Source organism: Orbicella faveolata, unplaced genomic scaffold (genome assembly GCF_042242905.1).
Source record: "Orbicella faveolata isolate gen_17 unplaced genomic scaffold, um_ofav_v1 contig_13, whole genome shotgun sequence".
Classification (NCBI taxonomy): Eukaryota; Metazoa; Cnidaria; class Anthozoa; order Scleractinia; family Merulinidae; genus Orbicella; species Orbicella faveolata.
Genome location: NW_028301540.1, coordinates 5,341,993 through 5,365,000, shown reverse-complemented (window position 1 = coordinate 5,365,000; position 23,008 = coordinate 5,341,993). Strand labels below are relative to the sequence as shown.

Genomic DNA, 23,008 nt, shown 5'->3' with positions numbered 1-23,008 from the left:
TAGGGTAAACCGACTTTTGATTAACCGGGATGTGAAGAAAAAGGTTTTTAACAAGTAAATTGCGAGGGAAAGACTTTGCCAAAATATTGTGAGAAACCGTATTTGGTCAAGCAGGAATAACAATCAGTAGACTTGCATTCGTAATACATGAACTAGGACCCACCTCCTCCCCACGTTCCAGGTCGCTCATTATTCTCTTCTTGACTCTCAGTAGATATTGCAAACAGCGAGACAATGGAACAAACCCTGCGTTTAGAAACACTCTGAAGCGGAAACTGAACTGGTTTCACTTTCCGGAAGCAGAAATAGGTAGAGTCCGCTGGCTGCATTAGGGACCTTACGCATAACACAGCGGTCAAACGTCGGGCATGCGCAAATGGGTGCATTTTTTGGCAGCCGCGCGCAGATTTCCCGCACAAAAATTTAAAGGAAACGTGGGAAACAACCGGTGTCACGCAAAATTTACAGAAAAAATTGAAAAGTTCATAGAAATCTGTAAAAGGAAAAGAAAGTAGGTAAAAAGGAAAACTTAAGACTTTTCAGACACAAAGTTTATCAAGTTACCGGTGTTCTGTTGATTTACCATTCTGTTTTTAACTTTACCAAAAAAGGTTTATAAGTCTTGAAAACCCGTGTCATGCTACGAGCCGACGGCGTAGTATATTTTTATCTGTTTTTATTAATCATACGATGCGTGACGCCGGAAACGGACGACAAACGGTGTGTAAAAGAAGGAAAAATGGGAGAAGAAAAAGACAATTGCAGTGATTCGGCTTCGCTCAGACGAGCTGGAAAAATTTTGGCAAGGACTGTGGGGATTCCATCCGGATCCTGGATTTGTCTGAGGCACAGGAACGAGATGAATCGAAACGACAAACGATGTTCATGTCCATCGTCATGGGGGCATAGCTGGCCAAAATACCGATCCCAAACCGCCTGTACCTGGTCTTTGACCAGCTGGGAAAATCGTTTCTAAACTATAAACCTGGAAAAAACTGGTGCACTAAATGCAAAGTCGAGGCGGACAAAAAATTCAAGGAGCACGGAAAATACATACCGCGGAAAAGAAAAGCCTGCAACAAGCAGAAGTTACAACAATTTTTAACTCTTATTTCTGCTAGCTCTCGTTGTACAGGCTAAAACATAAACAAATATATCAATAACGAGGAAAATATTATTTATAGGATGCCGATGAACCACGAAAAGAACAATGTCATGAAAATATTTCGGCCGCCTTTTAGTTGCTCCATTGCTCGCACATGCGCAGACGTATGACCGCTGTGTTCTTACGCATATAATTACACCCGTCGCTCTCCAGAATTTTGTGGCAACGCGCTAAAATTAGACCTGACTGAATAAGCCAATCAAATGGGAGCATATAGGATCGCTCCGTGTTTAAGGACGTTTGTTTCTGCGCATCCTTACTGCCTATGCAAATTAACTCGCCATGTCATGCATGAGAGCGCGCGCTGAGTAATAAAATGAACAATAGTAGGGCAGATGGCCATTGCTAAAGCTTTGCCTGGATTTAACGATCTTGGACGTTCGGTGACCCCTATTTTTCTTTTGATGGATCATTTTCTCTACCGATTTTCTACGTTTAGCGAGAAAAGAGAAAATCTATCGACTAGAAGTTTGATTTTTTTTTTTGCAAAATGCACCATCGAATTCCGTTCTTTTTAGCTCTTCGTTTATCTGTGCGGCAGTTTCAAATGCCTCTTAAAAGGTTACGTTTTGTGAAAACGTTGGCAATATTTATTAACGCAATGGCGTCACTTATACAAAATATTACTAGAGTAGTTTGCTTCCGTTGATTCATCTTTGTCATTTTAACCTAAAAACCTAGGAGACCATTCTGATTTATGTGCGCCAATTTTTCAAAATCAGACTAGTTTTCCACACGCTTTATCTCTGAAACAAAGTCCGTAACCCTCAATTTTTCTTCCTATCTAAAACAATTAATTCATTGTCTGTCCGCAGGAGAAGTTTGAAGAAAATCTACCAAATAGAACATTTTCGGGCAAACGTCCTTAATTCTTCCTCTCATGAAAAGTTCAAGAGAATTTATAAAACGGCTCTTTGTGGAGCCATTAAAAACGGCTCTTTTCAGAGCCACAAAACAAACAAACAAAACAAAAACAAAAGTCTTGTTCTTCGTTTGCTTTGATTCTTTTGTCATTGTTTTGTTGATGAAAATAATATCCATCTCGTGGATTTCCACGATACACATTAAACGATATGTAGCTTTTCCAAAGTAGAATAACTGCGGATCCTTAAATCATTTGACCTTAACTCCGTTTTGACAAGGCAAACGTCAAAAACAGTAGCCCACAAGCCTGGTCTTGACTACCTTTCCCGAGTACTTTTGCCCGAATCATCAGCATTCTGCCAGAAAAAATTTCAAACATTTCTGAAACTGGAGGGGCTACCCTCCCCCCCACCCCAACCCTCACCCCTGCCTCTCGGCCCGTAGGCCTGTCTTCACTTTTAAAAGTTTTATGGTCTTTATGGGATCATGAATCATGAATCATCAATGTCATGAATGTACGCCAAAAACTATTTAAAAACTGGAAAAACACTCTATGCAGTGGCATAAACATGACATTTCTCTCTTTATTGAACTCAACGGACAAACAAATAAATATGAAGCGTCTTTATTATTTAATCCCAAATATTTCCTACTAGTCTACGCAAGTTAAATATAATTTTTATTATCTATATATAGTTAAAATTAGTCGCTCTTATAGTTTATTTATCGATGTTTAAGCGAAACAAATTCAACTCAGTTATAAATGAAGAAAAAATATTTAAGTTTTTTTTTCTCAGAGAAAGTGTTGAATATATTACAGTAATCTAGACCTTAAAAGACTATTACGCAGGAGACTAAATGTGTGAACGTGGCTATGTCTGCTTGTTAAGGCATCGCGCTAAGAACATAGCTTCTCACTGCGCGGTCCAGGTGCATGGGGCGGAGGTATGGGTGAAGGTCGGCAGAGATATGGGAAATATTGTGTTAAAATTTTCGAACACTCAACGGAAGAAGCAAAAAGAAAAAAAAAACTGATCATAACCAAGCGAGGTCTGTAGGAACTTCAAGTTCGGTTGAGCTCTATTTACTGGTTCGATCCCCAGCTTCTTTCTTAAATATTTCCGTCTTGAATCCAAAAGATTTTAATAGCGGTGCCCCAGATAAAAAATCGGCTGCTCCCCTGAAGGAGCTAAAAGGAATCCCCAGTGAGGATGTTTGCGTCTGTTTAGGAGAGTGGTACAATAAAAGGAAAGCCAACTGTAGTGGATAATTTTCCGTAAAAAATGGTGGGTAAATTCTTTGTTGAAGAGACAATCATTCAATGGTTGATACTTGTTTCCTTGTGCAATGGTCTACTGCTGTTCACTTAATTTCTACTGGGTACTTTTATGTTTTGTGTTAACGTGAATATACTATGCATTAAAGAGACGAGTCATTCTAACACTCTGCAAAAAACGAATCCAGAACGCACATATCTTAGGTAACTTTTAACAATTGATAATTTAATTTAACTATACGTAGAATTGTTATATTTTAGCATTGAATATTATGATTATCCATAGGTCAGTCTTCGCTTGTCAAAGGTAAGTCTCCAGTCTATACGTGGCTTAGCCGTAAAAATCCGGGCCTCTTGGAGCGGGTTGATTAATTGATTCTTGAAACAAAAGAAAGCACCGCAAAGGATCAATAGAGGTAAAGTTTCCAGTGACAACTGAGGTTCAAGGGAGTGTCTTAATGAAAAATTTACGATTCAGTAGTAGACAACTTATGTCCTTAGCTGATATTTACAGGCTGCTTCAATTTCGTAACCAGACTCTTTAGACTACTCGGTCAATGCTGACCAAAGTGGGAGTGGACACCTGGTTGATTGGCATCTTTTCATTGTGAATAATCGTGATAGCTTCCTGATTTCGGCAGGACCTGTTCTAGAATGGTGCAGACGCTTTTACAGAGCCTTGTGACTAAACCGCTTCCGTATGGTCACTTGCGAAGAGCCTTCGATTCCCTTGACTAGCGGTACACTAATAGTTTAGCTGGTTGACTTAGCGTTGCTCTTTATATCAAGCCATGTGCTATATTTATTGTCTAATGTAAGATGGTCATTTCAGGTCTCAAGATATGCCAACAGTAGTGCCACTGCTTAGGTCGATCAACCACCAGAGTCCATTGCGTTATTTCCAGGCCTTCAGCGTCCAACATCATCTTGTTTGCATTCGTCTCTAGCCCAGTCTCCGACCCACTTTCCTCGCTATCTGATCGGCTCCTTCGCCCCGAGCTAAGTTTCTTTGCGAGGTCTTTGAAAGTAAACGATGGGCTGCGCTTCATTTCATTTGATCCAGCAGATATCATCTTCATCGCCCGCTGAGTTTTAGGGTGTTCGTTTCTTTGAGTTTCTACTACTTCTACTTCTTGATTGGGAGGCACGGAGTTGCCGTTGTACTTTCCTTCAAGAGTTTTCTCCGCTCCTGGTGTCTCGGTCATGACAGAGCTCAGCGGGCTATCTTCTTTTGTGGATTTCTCTGTCGTTATAGCCTCCTTAACTTTTGTGCAAAATTCGTCGCCATGTTGTTCCTTTGAGTCCAGTGGATTTTCGCCGTTCTCGAGTTCGGGTTTTGAGATCACGTTGGCTTCCTTTGCATCATTTAACAGGAATTGCTCATTAATGAGGTTGCCGTTTCCTTGGATTTCAATCTCCTTCAAGCCATTCTTTCCTAAGTCATCTTCATCATGGGATTGTTTAGCAACTTGCTGCAAATTTCCTGTGTCTCCTTCATTGATCTCATTTACTTTCTTGATGTCATCACGTAAATCGCCTCCTTGTAGAGTTTCAGTTTCCTTTAAACCACTCTCTTCTTGTTTCGCTTCACAGTCAATCATTTGGGTGGAAATTTCCTGGGATACCTGTTTCTCGAACTCTTCTTTCCTAAGATCTTTATTAAGACTAACTTTTGTGACCATCAAACTAGGATTGACCCCTTTCAACTCGTCTTGTTTGCCATGCTCATTACAAAGTTCGTTCTCTTCGCTGGACTCCAGCGTGACGCTAGAACAAGCCGCGATCTCCAGCTGTTTTATGGAGGTCAATAGTGACTGAAATAGTCGCTCTTCAGCTGAACGTTCTTTTTCTCTGTCCACCTTCTCGGCAGCCGAAGCATCTGGGCTTGAACCCGATTCCGGCTCTGAATTCATAGAGGGATCTGGGATTGGGTCCCAGGGCACTGCCATGTCTTCTGTGCTAGTGGAAGAGGCACTTTGTTGTTCATTCTCTGCAGCGGTCGACTTCGTTACATCATCTGAAATTTCGTCCTTTGTTGCCGGCTCATTGACAGTGATTTGTTCTTCTCCTATTTTGTTATTTACTCCTGCATCAGCATTGCCTGCGTCTTTCTCCTCTTTTCCTCCCTTGTCTTTATTGTCAGCTGCTAAAGGCTTCCCACTAGCTCTCTTCCACTTGGCGAAGCTCGAGTTGACATTTGCCATTACAGTGTCTTTGTCGCTGAAAGACACTTTCCTCTCTCTGGTCCCCACTATTTCTTCATTGTCAATCCTCCTTCCCCCACCCACCCCTCCCTTCCCTTTAAGAAACTGGAGCACTTGACTGACTTGTTTGGTTTGCTGAGCTACGACTGCTTTGTAGCCGAGACTGAGTCGAACACCTCCGATAAGCTTCGCCTTCTTTCCGACTGAAGTATGGCTGTCGGCAATGCAGATCTCTAGAGCTCGGCGTTTTACGTCGTGAAAATTGACGCCTACTATAAGGAACTGTTCGTTCCACAGCGGGTCTTTTCCCTTTCTTGCCTTTGTTCTACACTTGGTCGATTTCTTAGCATCAGGTAGAAGATAACTACGGAACCAAAGATAAAAAAGGATAATTAAAAATAGCATCATCGTGTTAAGACCCGCGAAAGATTTCTGCTATAACCAACAGCGCATACAAATAGATAGACGAAGTTTGGGTCGAAAATGAAACGTTAAGTACCTGATTCGTGACTTGTGTGACTCGCTCACGTACACTGCATGTGACTATATTCGTATGTGAGGGCAACTCTTGTGCAATATAGACTACGCTACTGAGGTGGTGGAGCAAAGTTTACGCGCGAGTTTTGATTCTCTTACCACTTAGAGAAAGGCTCTGGCAAGCCATGTTTTCCTTGCGGTAAATCCATTCCCCTCAGCAGATGAATATGAAGAAATCCTTGGCCTGTGTTAGTGGTGTTTTGCTTGTAATGCCTTCCATCCACTTCAATCTCTTGTGAACTGCTGTAGAGCAGCCCGACAAGGATTCTGGGCCTTCCTAATGACTGAAGCGCCGGCTAAAGAAAAGAAGTAAGCGATGAACATGGTACAAAAACGCTAGAAAAAGGTCTTTACGCTATGCAATTATACTTTAAGAATTTTAACCTAATAATAACATGTAGTCATTTATGATTACGTAGAATTCTGCTAGTGGTGAGAAATAGAAAACATGTACCGTGTTTCTATCGAGTTTTAGTATAAATATACTAGCGTTCTATCACGAATGGCGTTCTCTGATTGGCTACGCTACTCACTCTCTATTCTGATGCAGATAGTGGGTAGCTTAGAAGTGTACGCTGGGTGTCGCTTCTTTGCGTTTTCGAAGTTTCTTTGAAGAGGATTTAGATTAAAGTTCTGAACGACTACTAGATTTATACGAAAACGATTACCAGATTATTCGCTCTCGATTTCTATGCGTGATAGAAATCTCAAGCTTATAATTTAATCGTCAACTAGAATCTATTTGTAAGCAAATTTGGATCTATGGACTGAGAACGAGTTTGGGATAATCACTGATGATGTTGACGATGATGACACTATGATAAGATAAAAATGACGTAGTTAAACTCGTACGGAACGTGTACTCGTGCACAAAATATAACTGAGTTACCATCGTAACACACATAACAGCTGAGCAACCTGGCAGTCAATTACCTTAAGTATAACCTGAATGTCAAGCGGATACCCCATGCCTCGTAATATACTCTGTGGAAACAGCCGAGTAACCTGGCCAGGCTCTCCCACGAAATGAACAGTTAGAGCCAATTCCGATGAATTCTCCAGTTCAGTGTATGTGACGTAATCACTTCCTGAAAAGATTAAGACAAAGAGAAAGAGGCTGTCATGTATTTGCTTTGAACCCAGCTATTAAAGGAGCTCAATCATGGTATTTTAAATTATTTTGGCCACGTACAGAATTACATTTACATCGAAGGAAGCCTAAAAATAGCAGTTTACTAAGATATAAAAACACCAAAGAGATAATAATAAACCATAAAGGAACAAGGATAATTAAGGATGGAGAAGATTAACACGGATTACAAGCGACTAAATTGAAAATTTTAGGCTAAACTTTCCAAGATGCGCCAACCGTGACGTAGCTTCTTTAAACCATTTTCGAGTTGTTCATACCTCTGTTTCAAAACGAGTTTTGGCGCACAACCTTTCATATGGAATTGATTTTATCTTGCATGTTCATTGTCTTGCAAATCAGACTCATTTCCATATAAAAGGTGGTGCACCAGGACTTGGTTTAAAACAATTAAAAAGCAACCTGGAATTGGCTTAGTCTTTCGCTTTCTAAACAACCTAAGGTTTGATTGATGTACGTAGAACTTTGAGCCTCACCTATCGGGTACCTGACCCGTTTCTGTCCCGGGGTCCCCATCAGAGTAGCGACCACCTCTCCACCGTAGTCCTCCACGCATGACAGCCGAATGGTTACCTCATCCACCAACAGACCGCAGCAACCAAAATTGATGCGCCATTTGACGCAGCCTGTATTGGCGCCTGGCACTCTCTCCAAATAAACCTGCATCAAACAATTCAAAAGAGATCGGAGGTTTCTTTTTCTCCTATAAAGATATCGACTGCTGCTGGACAGCCTCCGGATCGGATTTCGAAACCTCTCTGCCAAAAATCACAGAGCAAAGAGAATAACGTGTAGTTGACCTTTCTAAAGCTTTTTCCGATTTACATAGAACACGGATTGATTGTTTCCACGTTTCTGTTCGGGTGTCCAGATGGAAACAGCAGAAACAACAGAACCATCATTTGTCTTTTATTACCTACGTTTATCATCTCAAGCATCCTCAGACCACCCAGAGGCAATTAGTAAGAATTGGCGCCGGACGAAGTAAACGAAGCAAAATTTGAAGCGGCGAAATTTTAAGCGTTTACCACCTTCCTCCTCAACTAACTGCCCCTGGGTCTCCGAGAACGCATTCTGTACCAGCGAATTACCACAGCAAAACTTGAACAAGCATTGCGTTAAGGCCAGTCCTTCGGCTCGAAATTGAGAATGTTTACTGTTTTCTTGCTGAGACCAGCATTGAGCAAAATGGTTCTTCTAAAGCAAAATTGCTACGCGGTCAAATAGCGCGTAAGACTTGAACGAGAGTTCAAGGCCCAGGAGGAAAACAATCATTAGGGAAAATAATAAGGGAGGCCACAAATACACGAAAAAGAATAAATTCTTGGTCTTCAAAACTCCCTCTTAATAGACGGCTCAGAATAGATCTTAAAGTAAGAAATTACCTGCCCAGCTTCTTCGTTGATTTGCCGATGCACGGAGTCCACAGAGTACAGGACCTTGTCCCATCCCGAGATGACCCCCTGTGAGGAGGGGTCTATAGCATCTGACCAGTCTCTATAGTAACTGTTACACGTGGTGCTGTAACGCAACCGGAATCTGGCGGGAAAATTAGGATCTGTGATTGGCTGCATAAGTCAATGACTTGAGCTCTCTTCACATTTGTGTGCGTGGCATGGCATGGTTCGGCTTGACATGGAATGTATTAAAATACATTGTAAGTGTCTTAGTAATGTTAAATATCGGCATGGAATGTTTCGACTCGAAGCTCCAAGGATCCTCGCATGAAAGTGACGTACGCTTGTCGCCAAACAGGCAAGTCTGTTATTTATTTTTTCTTGTTTCTAAATGCGAACCAATAAACCATTTAGCTGTTGCCTCTGTGTCAAAACGAGGCTTCCTATGAAGCCATTCATATGAAAATGTGTTTTGCCTACAGGTTCATTTTCATGTAAATCAGACTCCTTTCCATATGAAAGGTTTTGTACGCGGACTCATTTTGAACCTGAGGCACAAGGTAACTCGGAAATAGCCTATTTATAACAACGTCTCGACTAAAAGCTCTATCTCTGAGCTTTTCTGTCACATTTTAGGTGTTTCGCGTCAGTTATATTCTTCGAATTAAGATATAGGCACTACAGTTCCCATGGAAACCAGTGACGAGAATTTCCATGTTGGAGTATCAAGTCAAAAATTTGATAAAGTGAATTTTATTTAATGAACACATTTTTCCAAATACAAAATCATTCACTGTGTCTCCGAAGGGCCCGGATTTCCAATTCGTTACTAATTCCCCGGTGCCGCCATTGCACTTTGCACTGAGGTTCCAAAAGACTAATTTCTAACAATTTGAGCGACTTTACGTCCGGAAGAAAAAACTTTTTATGTCAGTCATTTTTTAGTTTGCCCAAGGGCGTCCTATTAGTTTATTTAAGGGAACAATAATGTATTTTACCTCTTTCAAGTCATTTCTGTGACTAAGGTGATAACAATGTATTGAATGAACGTGACGAACCATCAGCTGTCTTCACTTCTAGAGTTTTCCTTCACTACATCGTTAATTATGTTAGAGGTCGGCTGACTGAAATTGATCAAGTTCGAATGCGTCTGTATTGAGTCATACAATGTGAATTTTAAGGACGAGAAACAGTAGAACTCGCCGTTATTTGTGTTTGTAATAAACGGCTACTGGAACACAAACTTATTCATAGCTTTGTAAACTTTCTGTTAGCATTTGGTGGACTACAGTGTGCTCAGTAAATGCTATTGAATGAAAATCTTTTAGTAAGCTAACTTGTTTTTAACGATAGCAATTTTCAAGGAGGCAAACAAAAACATGATTAAATTCAATTCAAGCCAGTTAAGTTGAAATAAAAGGACGTTTTTTTAATATATACTGCGTGGGCTTTTGTATTCCGCGATTTGCATTTGAAGCCGGATTAATACACGAGTTACTTTGCGTGCATTTTCCTGCTGATTTCTATTCGGCTCTTTGATTGATAAAACACAATCCCACATAAACAGCATTCTTATGTATCTCTATAGTTCAGTTGATAACAAAGACAAAAACGAGAAAACCTTTTTTTTTGAGCCACCTACCTTGACTCGATAACTTCTTCTTTGTTTGGGGTAAAAGTGTAACTTGACGGCAGCTAAAAAGTAAATAACTTCAACGTGAGAATATTGTTTAACACGAAAACGGATTTTTTCCAAGTCAAATCTCAGGTTTAACACTTGCACGAAGATCATACCATAAACATATTGCCGATGTTCTGTTGTACATGGGATCTTCACGAACTCGGTCGTGATTGTGTGGTTCCAAAACTTTAACACAAATGATCACTAAACACTTAGCTAGCGATCTACAACTTGAAATCTAAACATTCATCACAGAATAAATGAAAACCTAAGCTGTCTTCCCCTCGAGAACGCCAGCGAAACTCGGCTCAGCGACTCATATTTAATTTGATTCCGAGTGATCGAATGCCAGCGTTCGCTTTGGCTGGGATTAAAACTGATCGATAATCATCAATGTACGTGTTCCGAAGCTTTCAGAACCTTAAAGAGCCTATTCAATATGAGAATAATGACCACAGAGTTCCGGGCTTCACTTCGCCGCTAGAATAATAGTTCATTGACACTAAGAACTGGAAACCCATCCAAGTCACCGTACCCAGCAAGACACATCAAAATACAACCGTGGCATTCTCCGTTTCCTAAACGACTTGGCTTTGAAAAACGAATTTTCTTCCCCGTTTTTTTCATCTCCTACTTGTGAAGTAATTAAAAAATCTCTCTTTTTAAGTCAATCATGCATTTTAAATGAGGAAGCTTTAACGATTCAAAATCTCCATTTCGAATTTTTATTTCCAATGGTAGTAATATAGTTTACATCAGATCAACTGTGCAAGTTATTGAGCATCAAAAAACCAATATACCTCAGACAATTGCTGTGGATGAAAATAAAAATGAACTGATATATTCAAAACCTTTCCTAAGGAGTCTTAATAGAATCATGGTTAAGTGCCCAGGTGTCAAATGCGTCTGGATTCTCAGGTTGCAGAATCCATTTCCCTGCGTAAACGCTTCAATTGAAGTGGAAAAGTGACAATCACAAGCCTGCAGCTTTTGATTTGTTGGAATAACAGAAGAGTAGAAAAACTGACAGTCTAAACAAACGCCCGCAAAGCGAGACTTTTTTTATGATTAACTGTCTGCTTTTGTCTCCGAAACAAATAGGTAAAATCTATTTAAAATTAAGATAGCGGACCAGAGTCGAGACAAACAAAGTAAACATTTCTTCAAACAAAAGTGGATATATACTCAATTGTTAGAATGAAATGAAAATGTAACGAAAACAGAAAGACAGCAATAAAGAACATGATCCAAAACTTAAAGAAAAAAATTTTGTCCTTCCTCTGTTTCTCGTTCCAGGAACACTCGGTTCAGCCAGTTCGCGTTCTGTATTGGGAACTTTTGGCATTGGAAAGCCGGAACAAAAACCATAAGTTTTAAAAACGTCCATATTTACCAGAATTATTTATGGCAAATAAAAAAATTAAATGACTTCAAATAGACGAGACTAGCTGTTGTTTGTGACAAACGAGGAGTAGGAAGGAAGATTTCAGAACGAAATAAGAAATGAGAAAGATTAAAATAAGTAAATAAACGAGCGACCGAGAGTCAACAAAGGATGGTCGAGTAGCAGAGTGAATGAGGAAAACACAGTGGTAAAATACATAAGTGAACAAAGTTGCTGAATGAACAAGTAAATTAATTTTAGAAACGTAAACAAAGAAAGCAGGGAGCCGTCAAATAAATGAACGAACCAAAGGGTTCTGCTCGCTTACCATTTGTGCCAGATTTTCAGTCTTTCAGTAAAGTGAATGGTGTTATTTTCAGCTCAATGCACACTTTTCATTGTTAAAAATACACAATAGCAAGAGGAAATGTTTCTCTTGACAATAGTCCAGACGTTCCCTTTGGAAGGAAATCTTTATCCAGCGAACGTGTTAATTGTTATGTTAATAACTCAACAGTTTTTAATTTTTTCCTGTTGTCGCCTTTTATCTTCCTTCACAATTGATAATTTAGCAGGTGGTAGTCGCTAGCTATTGAATGAGTTTTCCCTCAAAAGTTTGTTCTAGAAATAATTAACTCTGAATCTCATGAACCGTGAATCTGAGTCTGAGATGGAAAATTATAACAGCGTCTGAATAAGAGTGCTGGTATGACAGTTGTCCGTTAGTTTTTCGGCGAATTCTTATCTAAGATTTCGGTGAAAAGTTTAAAATTTCAGTAAATTTTGCAGGTCTCATATTTCAGCTATCACCTTAAAAAACGTTCTCAGAAGACAGTTAAACCCTATACCGACCCCCTTAGGCTTCTTCCACACTACGCCGGACGAATTTGAAGACGCAACAATCACCGGTCATTTTGGATTTGTGTTTGTGTGAAACTCGGTCAGGGAAATCACATAATATCGTGGTCATCGTTTTCGAAAAGCTTCATTTTCAAAATGTTTTCCGTCCACACTAAACGCGAAGCCGGCACCTTAAAATTCCTCCGGTTTATAGAGAGTTTTCGGAATGCTCCGTTTTCTTAACGGATTAGTGTGGACGGTAGGCCTAACCGTAGAAATAAAGCCGCGTTTTTAAATTCCTCTGACGTAGTGACGACGGGGCTTTATAATCAACGAGTGAACGACTTCACGAACTCGTGTACGCCAAAAAACACCAACAACAAAGAATGAAGCAAACAAGTTAGTGATCTGCTGCTGCACACTTGAGAGCAATGAAGCCAGTATAAATACTCACCACGGAGGGAACCAATGCCTTGGTGCGAACAAGAGATGAAATTTGTTTCCACTTTGACATCATGGTTTCTAGTGACTTCTATTTATGCCCCCGACAATGATAAACCTCTTATCGCTGTTATGTCATCTTCGCGTCAGGTCAGACAGAGGGAAAGAGATAGACACGAGAATTAGTGGCTGGTAGAGTAAAGACTAAGAAAATGAAAAAAATAGATATGAATAGGCCACTGTGGTTAGGGACTAGAACAATGGCAAAGAAATGAAAAGGCTTAAAGGCTGGTTTTCACTAGCGTACAAACACACGCAGACGCAGTTAAGGAAGGACCATTATTTTTTTGAGGGGGTGGGGAGGTGGGCAATTTTCTGGTTCATGAAATTTTTTTCTCACCCTTACGTTGTGCATGATTGTTTTTGGTAGACAATAGTTTGTGCAAGAATCTTTTTAAAGTCACACACAGAACCAGGATTGTAGAAAGCACTTGCTCGGTTTTTTTCCCATGGCTCCTCTTGCACGATTTTTTTTTTCAGTCGTTTTTGCTGTGCAGGAATTTTTTCGGGGTAATTGCCCACCCCACCCTGCCCCCCTCAAAAAAATAAGCGCAAAAAACCAGAGAAGAACATCACGTGTATATACGTGAATAATTAACGAGGAACGATGCGCTTAATAGCTTTGAGAATGTAGGATATTCTAATGAAGAATTGAGTAAATGGAGATTAGAATCACACGCGACATTTGACGTTCACCTCGAACGAGTTCACAATAAAATGGGAAGGAATATGACGGCAGATATATCATAACTTGGACAGCAGATGTCGCCGTGGCCAGTTTCTGACGTTTCTGTGAGCAAATGCCAGAAGTTTTGTTGCAAGAGCGTGACATTCGCACAGTTGAGAAAATTGATGAAAAACATATTATGGCGACGGATAAAATTATTTAAATGATGTTAAAGTGATTAAAAGCTTTCTAGATTAATATTTAGAATTTCAAAACAAAGCGTTGAAGTCATTAACAAGTGGCGAGGATAAAAACAAAACACTTGCAGTGAGTGATAATAATGGATAGCGAAAGGATTACCTCCTAAATTTTTAGGCAGCACGGTTTACCGTTTTTCTTTTTTTTTTCGTTTCGGCGAAACAACAAAAAAAGCAGATCTTAAACCCCAAGCAGTATTGCTAACTATAAATGTCGCCTGACGAGTAATGCTTAATGACTTTTTTTCTCGCCGGCGATGGAGTTAAACTGAGGAAAATAGCTTAAATGCATCACTCTTCTTTATTGAAGCTTTTAAAATAATTGGCATTTCGAATGTTATTTAAAATTTCAATTGGGATAAGTGTAGTTCAAATGTGTGTATCTGAAGATATCATGAATTTATTTACCTAGTTCACTTTGTAGTCAGGTGACTTTCTAGGTCAGTGGTTGATGAGACAAAGGTGCAGACGTTCTATCCTGGCCAACCATCCCACACTGTCGATCAATCACCACAATTTCGGTGGCACGATGCGACTGAGCGCATTGCTTCTCAACTTGATTTCTGGATGAAGTACTCATTCATTACATTTTACCTTAGCATTTTTGTTGTCAAAAACATTCGCCGGCACTCATTTTTATTCCCAAGCGGAGAGAGGTAACAGGCCAAACTCAAAGTCTGCGCAGCAGTCAGTGTCCGGCCTGTCTCAGTCCAAAACGACCTCTCGGCTTTACTGACTATGAACACAACAACCTAGTCCCACGCATCTGTGGTATTCTTTGGCAGGCCGCTCTAACAAAAAGGCAAGGCTTGCCTAAACGCAAGCGCTTAACTCCAATTTTCGTGCCGATTCTTAAGGTCATTCCGCTGAAATAGAACCTGCACTGAGGTTTTTGTGAAACTTTGTCTATCGATTGTTTATATTATAGGAACTTAAATTTTGGAATAGAAATGAGGAGTCCCCATGTTCGTTTACGAGCAAAAGCACCTTGTTTATACCCATATAAATCCTTAAAATAGCACCATGATTGTAGTTACGATTGCTTGCTAAATTCACGTTTTCGACGATTGCTTTTTGTTCTACACTGAGAATTGGTCCATATTTATTTTACACAGAGAAATTTATTACTCAATTCAAAACATCAGAAAAAAATGATAGGTCACCATACTCGTTTGTGAGAAAATGACGATTTACCTCTATGGCGAGGTCCAGCTGTGAAGAAAAAGCCGCCATTTTTTAATGCGCGCGCGCTAATCACGCGTGAAATTATGCGCAGTAGGGATGCGCAATGCAATACTGGGGAATGACCTTAAGGTGTAGCTAGCGATTATGAGCTCCCCATTCAGAGGCGATCATACGCCTGCATGCAGGCTACTACCAAGTGTCAGCGGCTTCTCTGAACAATTTACCAGCCTACATATTTTGGAGTTCTCTGGAGTCATGCCTTGCTCTGAATTTGTTTACTAATTTTCTTATTGCCTCAGTGCACTATTTCAGTTGTTTTGATAAATAAATTTACCGTTGCATTAAAAGTGACTATAACTAGAATAGTTATACGCAGCATTTAAGCTACATGTGTTGGTTTACGGTATTACATAGGACTAATTTATGTAACCGGTTTACACTGTGTTATAATTTTTATGTTATCCCAGCGATTTGAGATGTGATAACTGTATGTTACCAGCGAGATTATCCCAGGCTTGGGAAAACTGTAACATCTATTTGTTTACTTTAACTTCACGACTTGAAATCATCATTCATATTTTACAGTGCAAACAGAGCGAATGCGCTTACTGGAACCTAAAACTGTCAATGGGTTTCTTGCGCAGTGCGCGAATTATCCGTAACAGCTTCTCTCTCCTTGTTGCAGACGATGCTTCAAAACAAAGCACTGTTGACTTCAGCGTTAGCCGAGGGAAAAAAATCAGCAATGTTTTACCTGAAATACTTACAGGGAGTTTGCTATATAGAAGGAAAAGTTTATTCTATGCATTCTGATAGTTTGTTAAATAACAAATACCAGAAAGACTGGGATAAATAGACTTTCGATTCACCCAAAATCCTACATCAAGGTCAAAGTTATTTCTTTTTCAGTCAAATTTATGATTCGATTTACGGGGGTCTTAGCTTGAACACTGACAACTGTTAATTAAAACATTTGTAGCGCTGCAAGATAATAAATAAACAGAAAAAAAATTACAGAAAGATATTCCAGACGTTGAAATCTTAAATACATCTTACCATTGTTAAAGCTTTTCTCGCGGGTACTTTACGCAGCTCGATTCTCCTTTTCGCTCAATTACGTATTTTCACTGGAAAACCGTTTGGTAGTACTGACTCAAAGAGTGCGGTGTCGGGAACGTTGTGGCTCCACTGTTATTTGCTTGTTATGTGGGTGAGTCACCTGCTGGGGCGTAGCAAACTGAACTCGAACGATGGAGAAATATAAATAGCCCCTGAATTATGTTATACACTTGGTGATTCGTTTGGCTACTTATTTCTGTCCTGAGGCGCTTGAAAATAAAATAATCCTCCTAATGAGTTTTCATGAATACGTTTTGGCCTTGCAGATGGTAAACTCTTTAATTTTCTAACTGAACGTGCACGTTAAAAAACGTTTATTGGTTTTGTTATTGTTTGAAGGGAAAAACATGAATGCATTGTAAAAACCATGTCAGTCATATTAATTAAGTTGACAAAGCAATACTGTGCTTCCATTGGTTCCAGAACATGGTGCTATTTTGAGCTTGTTTATATTGCTACTCTCTAAATTTACTCTTTGAACAATCATTGACTTTCACAAAATTTTGAAGCAAACTCGTTCGAAACCAAAACTGAAAGAATGAGAGATAATATCTCGCCTAAAAATACCTCTTCTACGGTTGGAAACCGAAGAATTAAAACCTTCACCACAGCTAACTATTCACGCATGCAGAAAAAAAACTCTTTCACCAACTTGTTAATCAGAATTACCACAAATTGTCTTAATTAACACGATTCCTCAATGCTTAATCCAAGGGGGAGCTTTCCTACCTAACCACTACTTTTAGCATCAGAGAGCCGTAAACTTTGTTTCTACTATTCACCACATAGGCTGAGCACTGATTTTTCAACAGTGTGTGACCTGAGCTGTTGAATAACTCTTTAAGATTTCCTGATTTTCGAGTGGCTGCAATTACTTTGCTATGGCTTTGTTCAACGCGTTTGTTTACCAATAAAACTCGTGCGGCACGCTGTTTTTTTTTTTTAAAACCAATCAGAAGCTAACCAACTCCGGTCGTAACTCGGTTTACATGTTTCGCTCACTTGGTAGGGTGTTTAGCTTCCAGTTTTGATTGCTCGGGATTGCGGGCTCATCGCGTCATTTGCGCGTGCTGTGCATGTTTGGTCATCAGATATAAGGGGTGGTCCATTTGACTTTTGAGGGGTGTATGGGTGATTTGGTAAAGGCACGATGTTTTTTTTTACCATTTCAGGCACAAGCAAATTTTTTTCCTCGGAATGTGAGTATGCATGGTACTTTTCTTTTTCTCCGTGCCTTGCATACGGCGGCTGCGCACGCAGTACGAACGGCAGTCAAAACTGAGCTGTCCTACCGAAACGACACGATAATACCCTTTTTCTTCGCAGCTAACAAAAATAAAGACAATGCTAAAGTTGCTTTGGACTCTTCTAATAGCTAACTTGAGAATTCCGGGTTTAATTTGACGAGGAACAGCATACAGAACAGCATATTTTGATCAAAATGACACAACTATTATCCCACCTGGCGACACTCGACGAACTACTAGCGAGTTGCCATGCCGGACGCCCGCGACCCATTTTTGGCACCAGTTAGAAGCTTGGAGACACAAAATATTTCATATTATTATATGGCAAGCTAGTCTTGAGGTAAATCCGAGCGTTCTGATTGGTTCTACCTTGGTCGGGATTTCGCCATACGCAAGATTTGCAATTAAAACTACGGAAAGAAAACGTGGAAATACTCTCATTCTTCGCAAGAAACTACCTAAAAGATTGATATTTTACAGAGCTTACAACATGGACGAGGAAGACGAATATTCGCCAAGCGAATTTTATTGTCCTTGAAATCTGGAAACGTCTAATGTAGAAACTGAAACAGGCATCGGCGAAAGTCAGGAGGCCATAGACGATTTTATAAACAAAAGGAAAAGTGCAAACACAAATTAGAAGACGGCTACTGATATCAACACTCTTCTCCACTACTTGGAAGGTAACGGTATGACAAATGAAAGAATTGAAAACCTACCTACGACGGAGTTTGACCACCTTTTGACCAAACTTTTTTATGAACACACGCAGGAACCAGCACCAATTTCCAATTTTCAGCGCAGAATTGTCCAGAATGAAAAGAAGCGTCGAATTGTTATCGAGAGCGACGAGGACGATTTACTTTAAGGCTGCTTCTTCGTCAGCTGTGTATAAGTTTGAATGATTTTCACAACAACCAACTTTGACTTTTCTTCATCCATATTTTATGATGCGCAAGTTAAAATATTCCAGGATCGACAGAAACCCTTTCCCGAATTTCAGCAACCTGCAGCTGTTGAGACTTCTGTCAAATTCCGTTATAAATCGTTCTTGAAGTCTGTTCTGTCTGAGTTGCTCGCGTCATGAAAAACATGTTACGGCGGAAGCCCTTTGAATTCAAGTGACCGGAAGTACGTTTTAAGACAAAGCAAACAAGCATGGCCCGAGTGCCATATAATAAACTACTTACTAACCTAGCTGGCTCGAGCCGTACTGGGGATTATTGGTCCGCGGTCGTTTTTTTTACGGACCTCGCTGCGCCCGGTCCGCACTGCCTCGACCTTGAGCCAATAGGGACCTTAAGCAAACCACGACGGCAACGGCAACGAGAACGCCACCAAACAAAAAGTTTAATGAGCAGAACAATAGCTGTGCTCGTGCGTCATAAATCTTTGTACGCGTCTTTGCCGTCCTCTGCAAAACAACAACGTGAAATGACTAAGTTCTGTGTATTTTCGAGAACGTGAACGAGAGCGGCTAATTTTTTGTATTTTCATTTGGAATTGAACGCTGGCGTTACGTATTTAGGTTGAGCAAGTTCTGAGACAAGTAGGCCCACTAAACAGATCTAGACATCTGCGAAACTCGAAGATAAGATATAAATTCACTTTTTACTAGACGTCGTCCTTAGCGTCGCCGTCTTCGTTGCTCAAGCTCCCTAATATTCCTCAGTACGGCCCTCACGCTCGGTTTAAGAGGTTATTATTCACTTTTTACAATCTGATATGGAAACAATCTATGATGGGAACTGTAAATCCCTTTTCGTGAATATTTAATGCCTTCTCCAGTTAGAAAAATTTCTCCCGCCTGCTGAAACCTGATTGGTCAATTAAAATTTCAGGCGCGCTAGCCGTATGCAAGGTGTAAGGTACAGGCTTTTTGCGACGCTCTTAACGTGCGTGAATTTTTTTTCCGCAGTGGTTGTGTGTATGATTTTCTTTTAGTACAAGTATGCCTGCAGAATATTTTTTCAAACAGTTACCCCGGCCACCCCTCAAAAGTCAAATGGTCCAGCCCTAAAATCAATAAGGCGCAAACCATTCGTAGACCGCTCTAATGTCAAAACAGTTTTAAAACGACAGAGAGGTACCATTAGGCTGCCGCTGTAATAAGTAAAGAATACAATTTAGAATGAGGGGTTTGCTTGAAGAAACAAGGTGGAGACTTCCATATCAAAAAATTATAAATAACTTCTTGCTGCTACACCGTGCTGACGAGACCCAGCCAGGTCGAAACAGCTGTCCACGGTGTCAATTCTTGGCTTTCACTTTGAACTCTATCTTGTCGTTGTCCCGTTAGGCTTTCTACGTAGTAATCAGCCTTGCTTCATTGTTATGTTAACATATTATACTACAGTCCTCAATGTAAATCAAACGGCCTTTAGTTTGTTCATCCCGCCTAATTAACTTCAAAGGTGGTTTTAAAATAACCTTCATTATAAAGAATTCGATTCAAAGAACTTTTTGTGAACTGCTCAGCTTTAGGGTATGATGAAAAAAAGATAACACTGTGGAGAACTTTTTTTTTTTACTTAACTGAATAGTTCACAAATCTGAAATTTTGTGGAGTTATTTGCCTCGCGGCCCCCCGGGTTATTTCCCATGGCATTTTCAAAATAGTCTTACAGTTGAGACTCGAAACATTAGGTCCCCTCAGGGGATCAAACAAAATTGCTTTTATGTTAATGTTTGACTATTCAGAATTACGAGAGGATATAACGGCAATGCTAGGATGGTAGAGTAATGACATGTGCATATATTTTACACCAAGGTAGTGGTTAGCCTGTGGTTCTACGTTAGTTAAAAATTAAAAACATGGATGCGGTGTTATGAATTAATTTTTAATGATCTTTGTTCAGTACTTGGGCCCCTTGTCTTCAGTTTATTTCAATTCTTAAGTTGTTAGCTTCTCACGGTGTAAAACTAATCCAGTTATTATCAAACACGATCATATTTTACAGATATTGAATTTTTCGCTGACATAAATATTACGAAGGGCTCTAAATAAAAATGTTCCTCGCGTTGTCATTCAGAGTGATCTAGAATTCTGGTCTGCCTTTCATTAGGATAAAGGCGAATTAAAACAATTACAACCATATTTTTTACACGATCTTTGGCGGCATGTAATTAAAAGTAATTTTACCGGAGCCTCGTGTATCAATTTAGTAAAAGAGAAGTAAAGTATTGAGCAATCAGACAGGCTTAATATAACAAACCTGGGGCCCGTTTCTCGAAAGCCCCGGAAACTTTTCGGGCCCGTAAAGCCATAGCAAAATCTCGAACCTTTCGATTACAGAGCTGTTTTATTCACATATTGTTAATATGAAGAGAAGTTCCCTTTATACAAGAAGTTTCAGGCGTATACACTTCTCCGTTTTTAGATACAGATGGACCAAAAATGGCTTTACGGACCCGAAAAGTTTCCGGGGCTTTCGAGAAACGGGCCCCAGACCCGAAGAAAGCTATGAATCACTTTTTATTTTGTTCTAGAGTGTTGTACAATTTTCTTCAATTGAGAAGCCTGATGAATTATTTCTTTCATTTCAACCACAAATTATTTTCCCCTAAAGTTGCCGTAATTTCTTTTTAAAAAAATATTTGTCAGCATTCAGCGATATCTCGACGGAAAACGATCTTCTTGAGAAGTGATTTTCTTTGGAAGTTAACGAAGTAGGACTTGACTTTGGTCCTTAGTTTAATTTAATAAGGTAATATCTGATCTTGTTCTTGCTTGTAGCCTCAAGGTAACTTACCTGTCACAAGGGGGGCGATCAACGAATGTGGTATTGAATAGTTATCATTAATTTGCCGGCGGGGCGGCTGAAGCAGTTTCCTGTGCTATTCGTAGATAATTCTGATAAGATATCTAGACAAGATAGTCTCAGAAAGTCTTCCCGAAAGAATGAAAAGATAAATTCCGCTTACCAAAACATTGTGTCTTATTCGCGCAAGGTACTAAGAAAGAATTTCGTCAGTACGTTTTGTACAAATATTGATGAAGATAATCTACACTAGATAGAGAGAACTGATAGTTTGAAGATTTGTTTACCATGAATTGCTGAAAACTAATGAACAGCCTTCCAAAAATCCTCGTATTTGCCATACGAAGGAAATTGTCAAAGCTGTATAAACCTCATGATCATTGGGATTTAGATCGATCTTGAAGCTCCATCGGATAATTCTTTTGGTTTCACCGGCGATGATTGAAGATAAAATGTTTTGTGCGTACTTTCGTGTTAGGAAAACCAAGATCCGACAGTAGTGAAACTAAACTCTGATCTAAACACTTTGGACTTCAAGAATAGACAAGAAATTAAAATAATCCATAAAACACAGGGTTAACTGTAATATGCGTCTGTAAGTAAAGTTCTGATCGCACTTTTACGCAAAGAATGAGAAGCTAAAGCCCAAATAAGCGAGCGCAAATACACCTCTTTGAAAACAACAAATTTCGCACGCGACGGCCGATAAAAGCGAACAGATGAATAGAAGCACTTACTCACCTTAAGTTTTTAGCAACAATATTCGTCGACGGTTTCTGTTCAGTCTTGAAACATTTACCCACGCTGTATTTTGGTCTCGGGTTTACCACGGTTGATGTATTATTCGTCGGATTTAACCAATCATATCGACATGCCTCTCCATTTTAAACTATTTCACTGATAAAACTAAAATCTTTGCTGCTATCTCCATCTGGTCTGCGCATAATATTCACACAAGAAGAACGAGTTAAGAATCAGTAAAACCACAAATGGATTCATTAAAACAATTTGAAAACATGATGTTATGAAAAACACACTAAAACGCATGCAATTCGTTCAGCGACATTATTAAAAGCCATGACAAAAATTTAAAAATTTTTAAGTCTGCCTGTCTTATGTGTGAATTCTGAATTGTCTGTGTAGACAAAAATTTCACAGCGAAAACCCAGAGTTGTTCTGACTGTTTCAAAGAGTATTTTGAATTCGTAACTGTCTGAAACATTGTATATTGACCAACAAGTGGATTTCCAATGTGGATCTTTCCTAACGAAGCAAAATATCAAAAATCGACGAGGACATCAATAATGGTAATCCATTTCAACATAAAAATAATTAACATAAATTAACATTACACTATTGCATGCTATTGGCAAACTCGCAATCTGATTGGATACACAGAGGCCGCTTAACGACCCATAGACGAGAAAGTGAAACTGAATTTTAACTTCGCGTTTTCGAGACGTTTCTAAACTAAAATATGTTTTGTTCCTCGATAAATCGGTCAGTGGTTTATATTGACTGACAATTAGACGAACTAGCTCGTGATTTTTATTAACTTTGATAGCTACCATCCACCGTTATAGTTCACCTCAAATTTTCCTCTGTCCTCATTGGCCAAGACATAAGCACGAGGTATTGTGTTGGAATGGGCGACCATCAGAAGATGTCGTCCGATCAGCTTCGTTCTAAAACTTTTTAGATGAAAATTAAAAAAATCATTCTCCCATGTTAATTTTCGTTAGACGACAGCACGAAGAACTAGTTTTTCCGGTG

At 39.6% G+C, this 23,008-nt stretch overlaps 2 protein-coding genes across 5 annotated transcripts in view; both read right to left on the bottom strand.

Annotated features, from left to right (window-relative positions):
- Positions 1-499, bottom strand: part of LOC110046352 (uncharacterized) — a 3,698-nt gene extending 3,199 nt beyond the window's left edge. Inside the window, exon 1 of the mRNA XM_020752043.2 lies at positions 164-499. Within this exon, the coding sequence (XP_020607702.2) occupies positions 164-190 (27 nt within the window). The 5' untranslated portion in view covers positions 191-499. The remainder of the gene's footprint in view (positions 1-163) is intronic.
- Positions 500-2,583: 2,084 nt separating this feature from the next.
- LOC110046367 (uncharacterized) lies at positions 2,584-22,149 on the bottom strand. Of its 4 annotated transcripts, none has more exons than XM_089284224.1 (8): positions 21,977-22,149; positions 12,953-13,078; positions 10,236-10,288; positions 8,582-8,735; positions 7,673-7,856; positions 6,980-7,134; positions 6,146-6,342; positions 2,584-5,873 (listed from the first exon to the last, which is right to left on the bottom strand). In XM_089284224.1, exons 2-8 carry the CDS (start codon positions 13,013-13,015, stop codon positions 4,115-4,117), a joined length of 2,565 nt encoding a protein of 854 aa, XP_089140350.1. In that variant the 5' UTR covers positions 13,016-13,078; positions 21,977-22,149; the 3' UTR covers positions 2,584-4,114. The 4 variants fall into 4 exon arrangements, with proteins under 4 accessions (XP_089140350.1, XP_089140351.1, XP_020607720.2 ...); XM_089284225.1 differs by lacking the exon at positions 21,977-22,149 and adding an exon at positions 18,194-18,878; XM_020752061.2 differs by lacking the exons at positions 12,953-13,078; positions 21,977-22,149 and adding an exon at positions 10,388-11,717.
- Between the last annotated feature and the right edge of the window lie 859 nt (positions 22,150-23,008).

Coding starts and splice junctions, on each gene's coding strand:
- LOC110046367 (XM_089284224.1), bottom strand. CDS start 13,015: ATGATGTCAAAGTGGAAACAAATTTCATCTCTTGTTCGCACCAAGGCA. Junction 7,857..8,581: donor TCAACGAAGAAGCTGGGCAG/GTAATTTCTTAC, acceptor TGTTTGATGCAG/GTTTATTTGGAGAGAGTGCC. Junction 7,135..7,672: donor ACGGGTCAGGTACCCGATAG/GTGAGGCTCAAA, acceptor TAATCTTTTCAG/GAAGTGATTACGTCACATAC.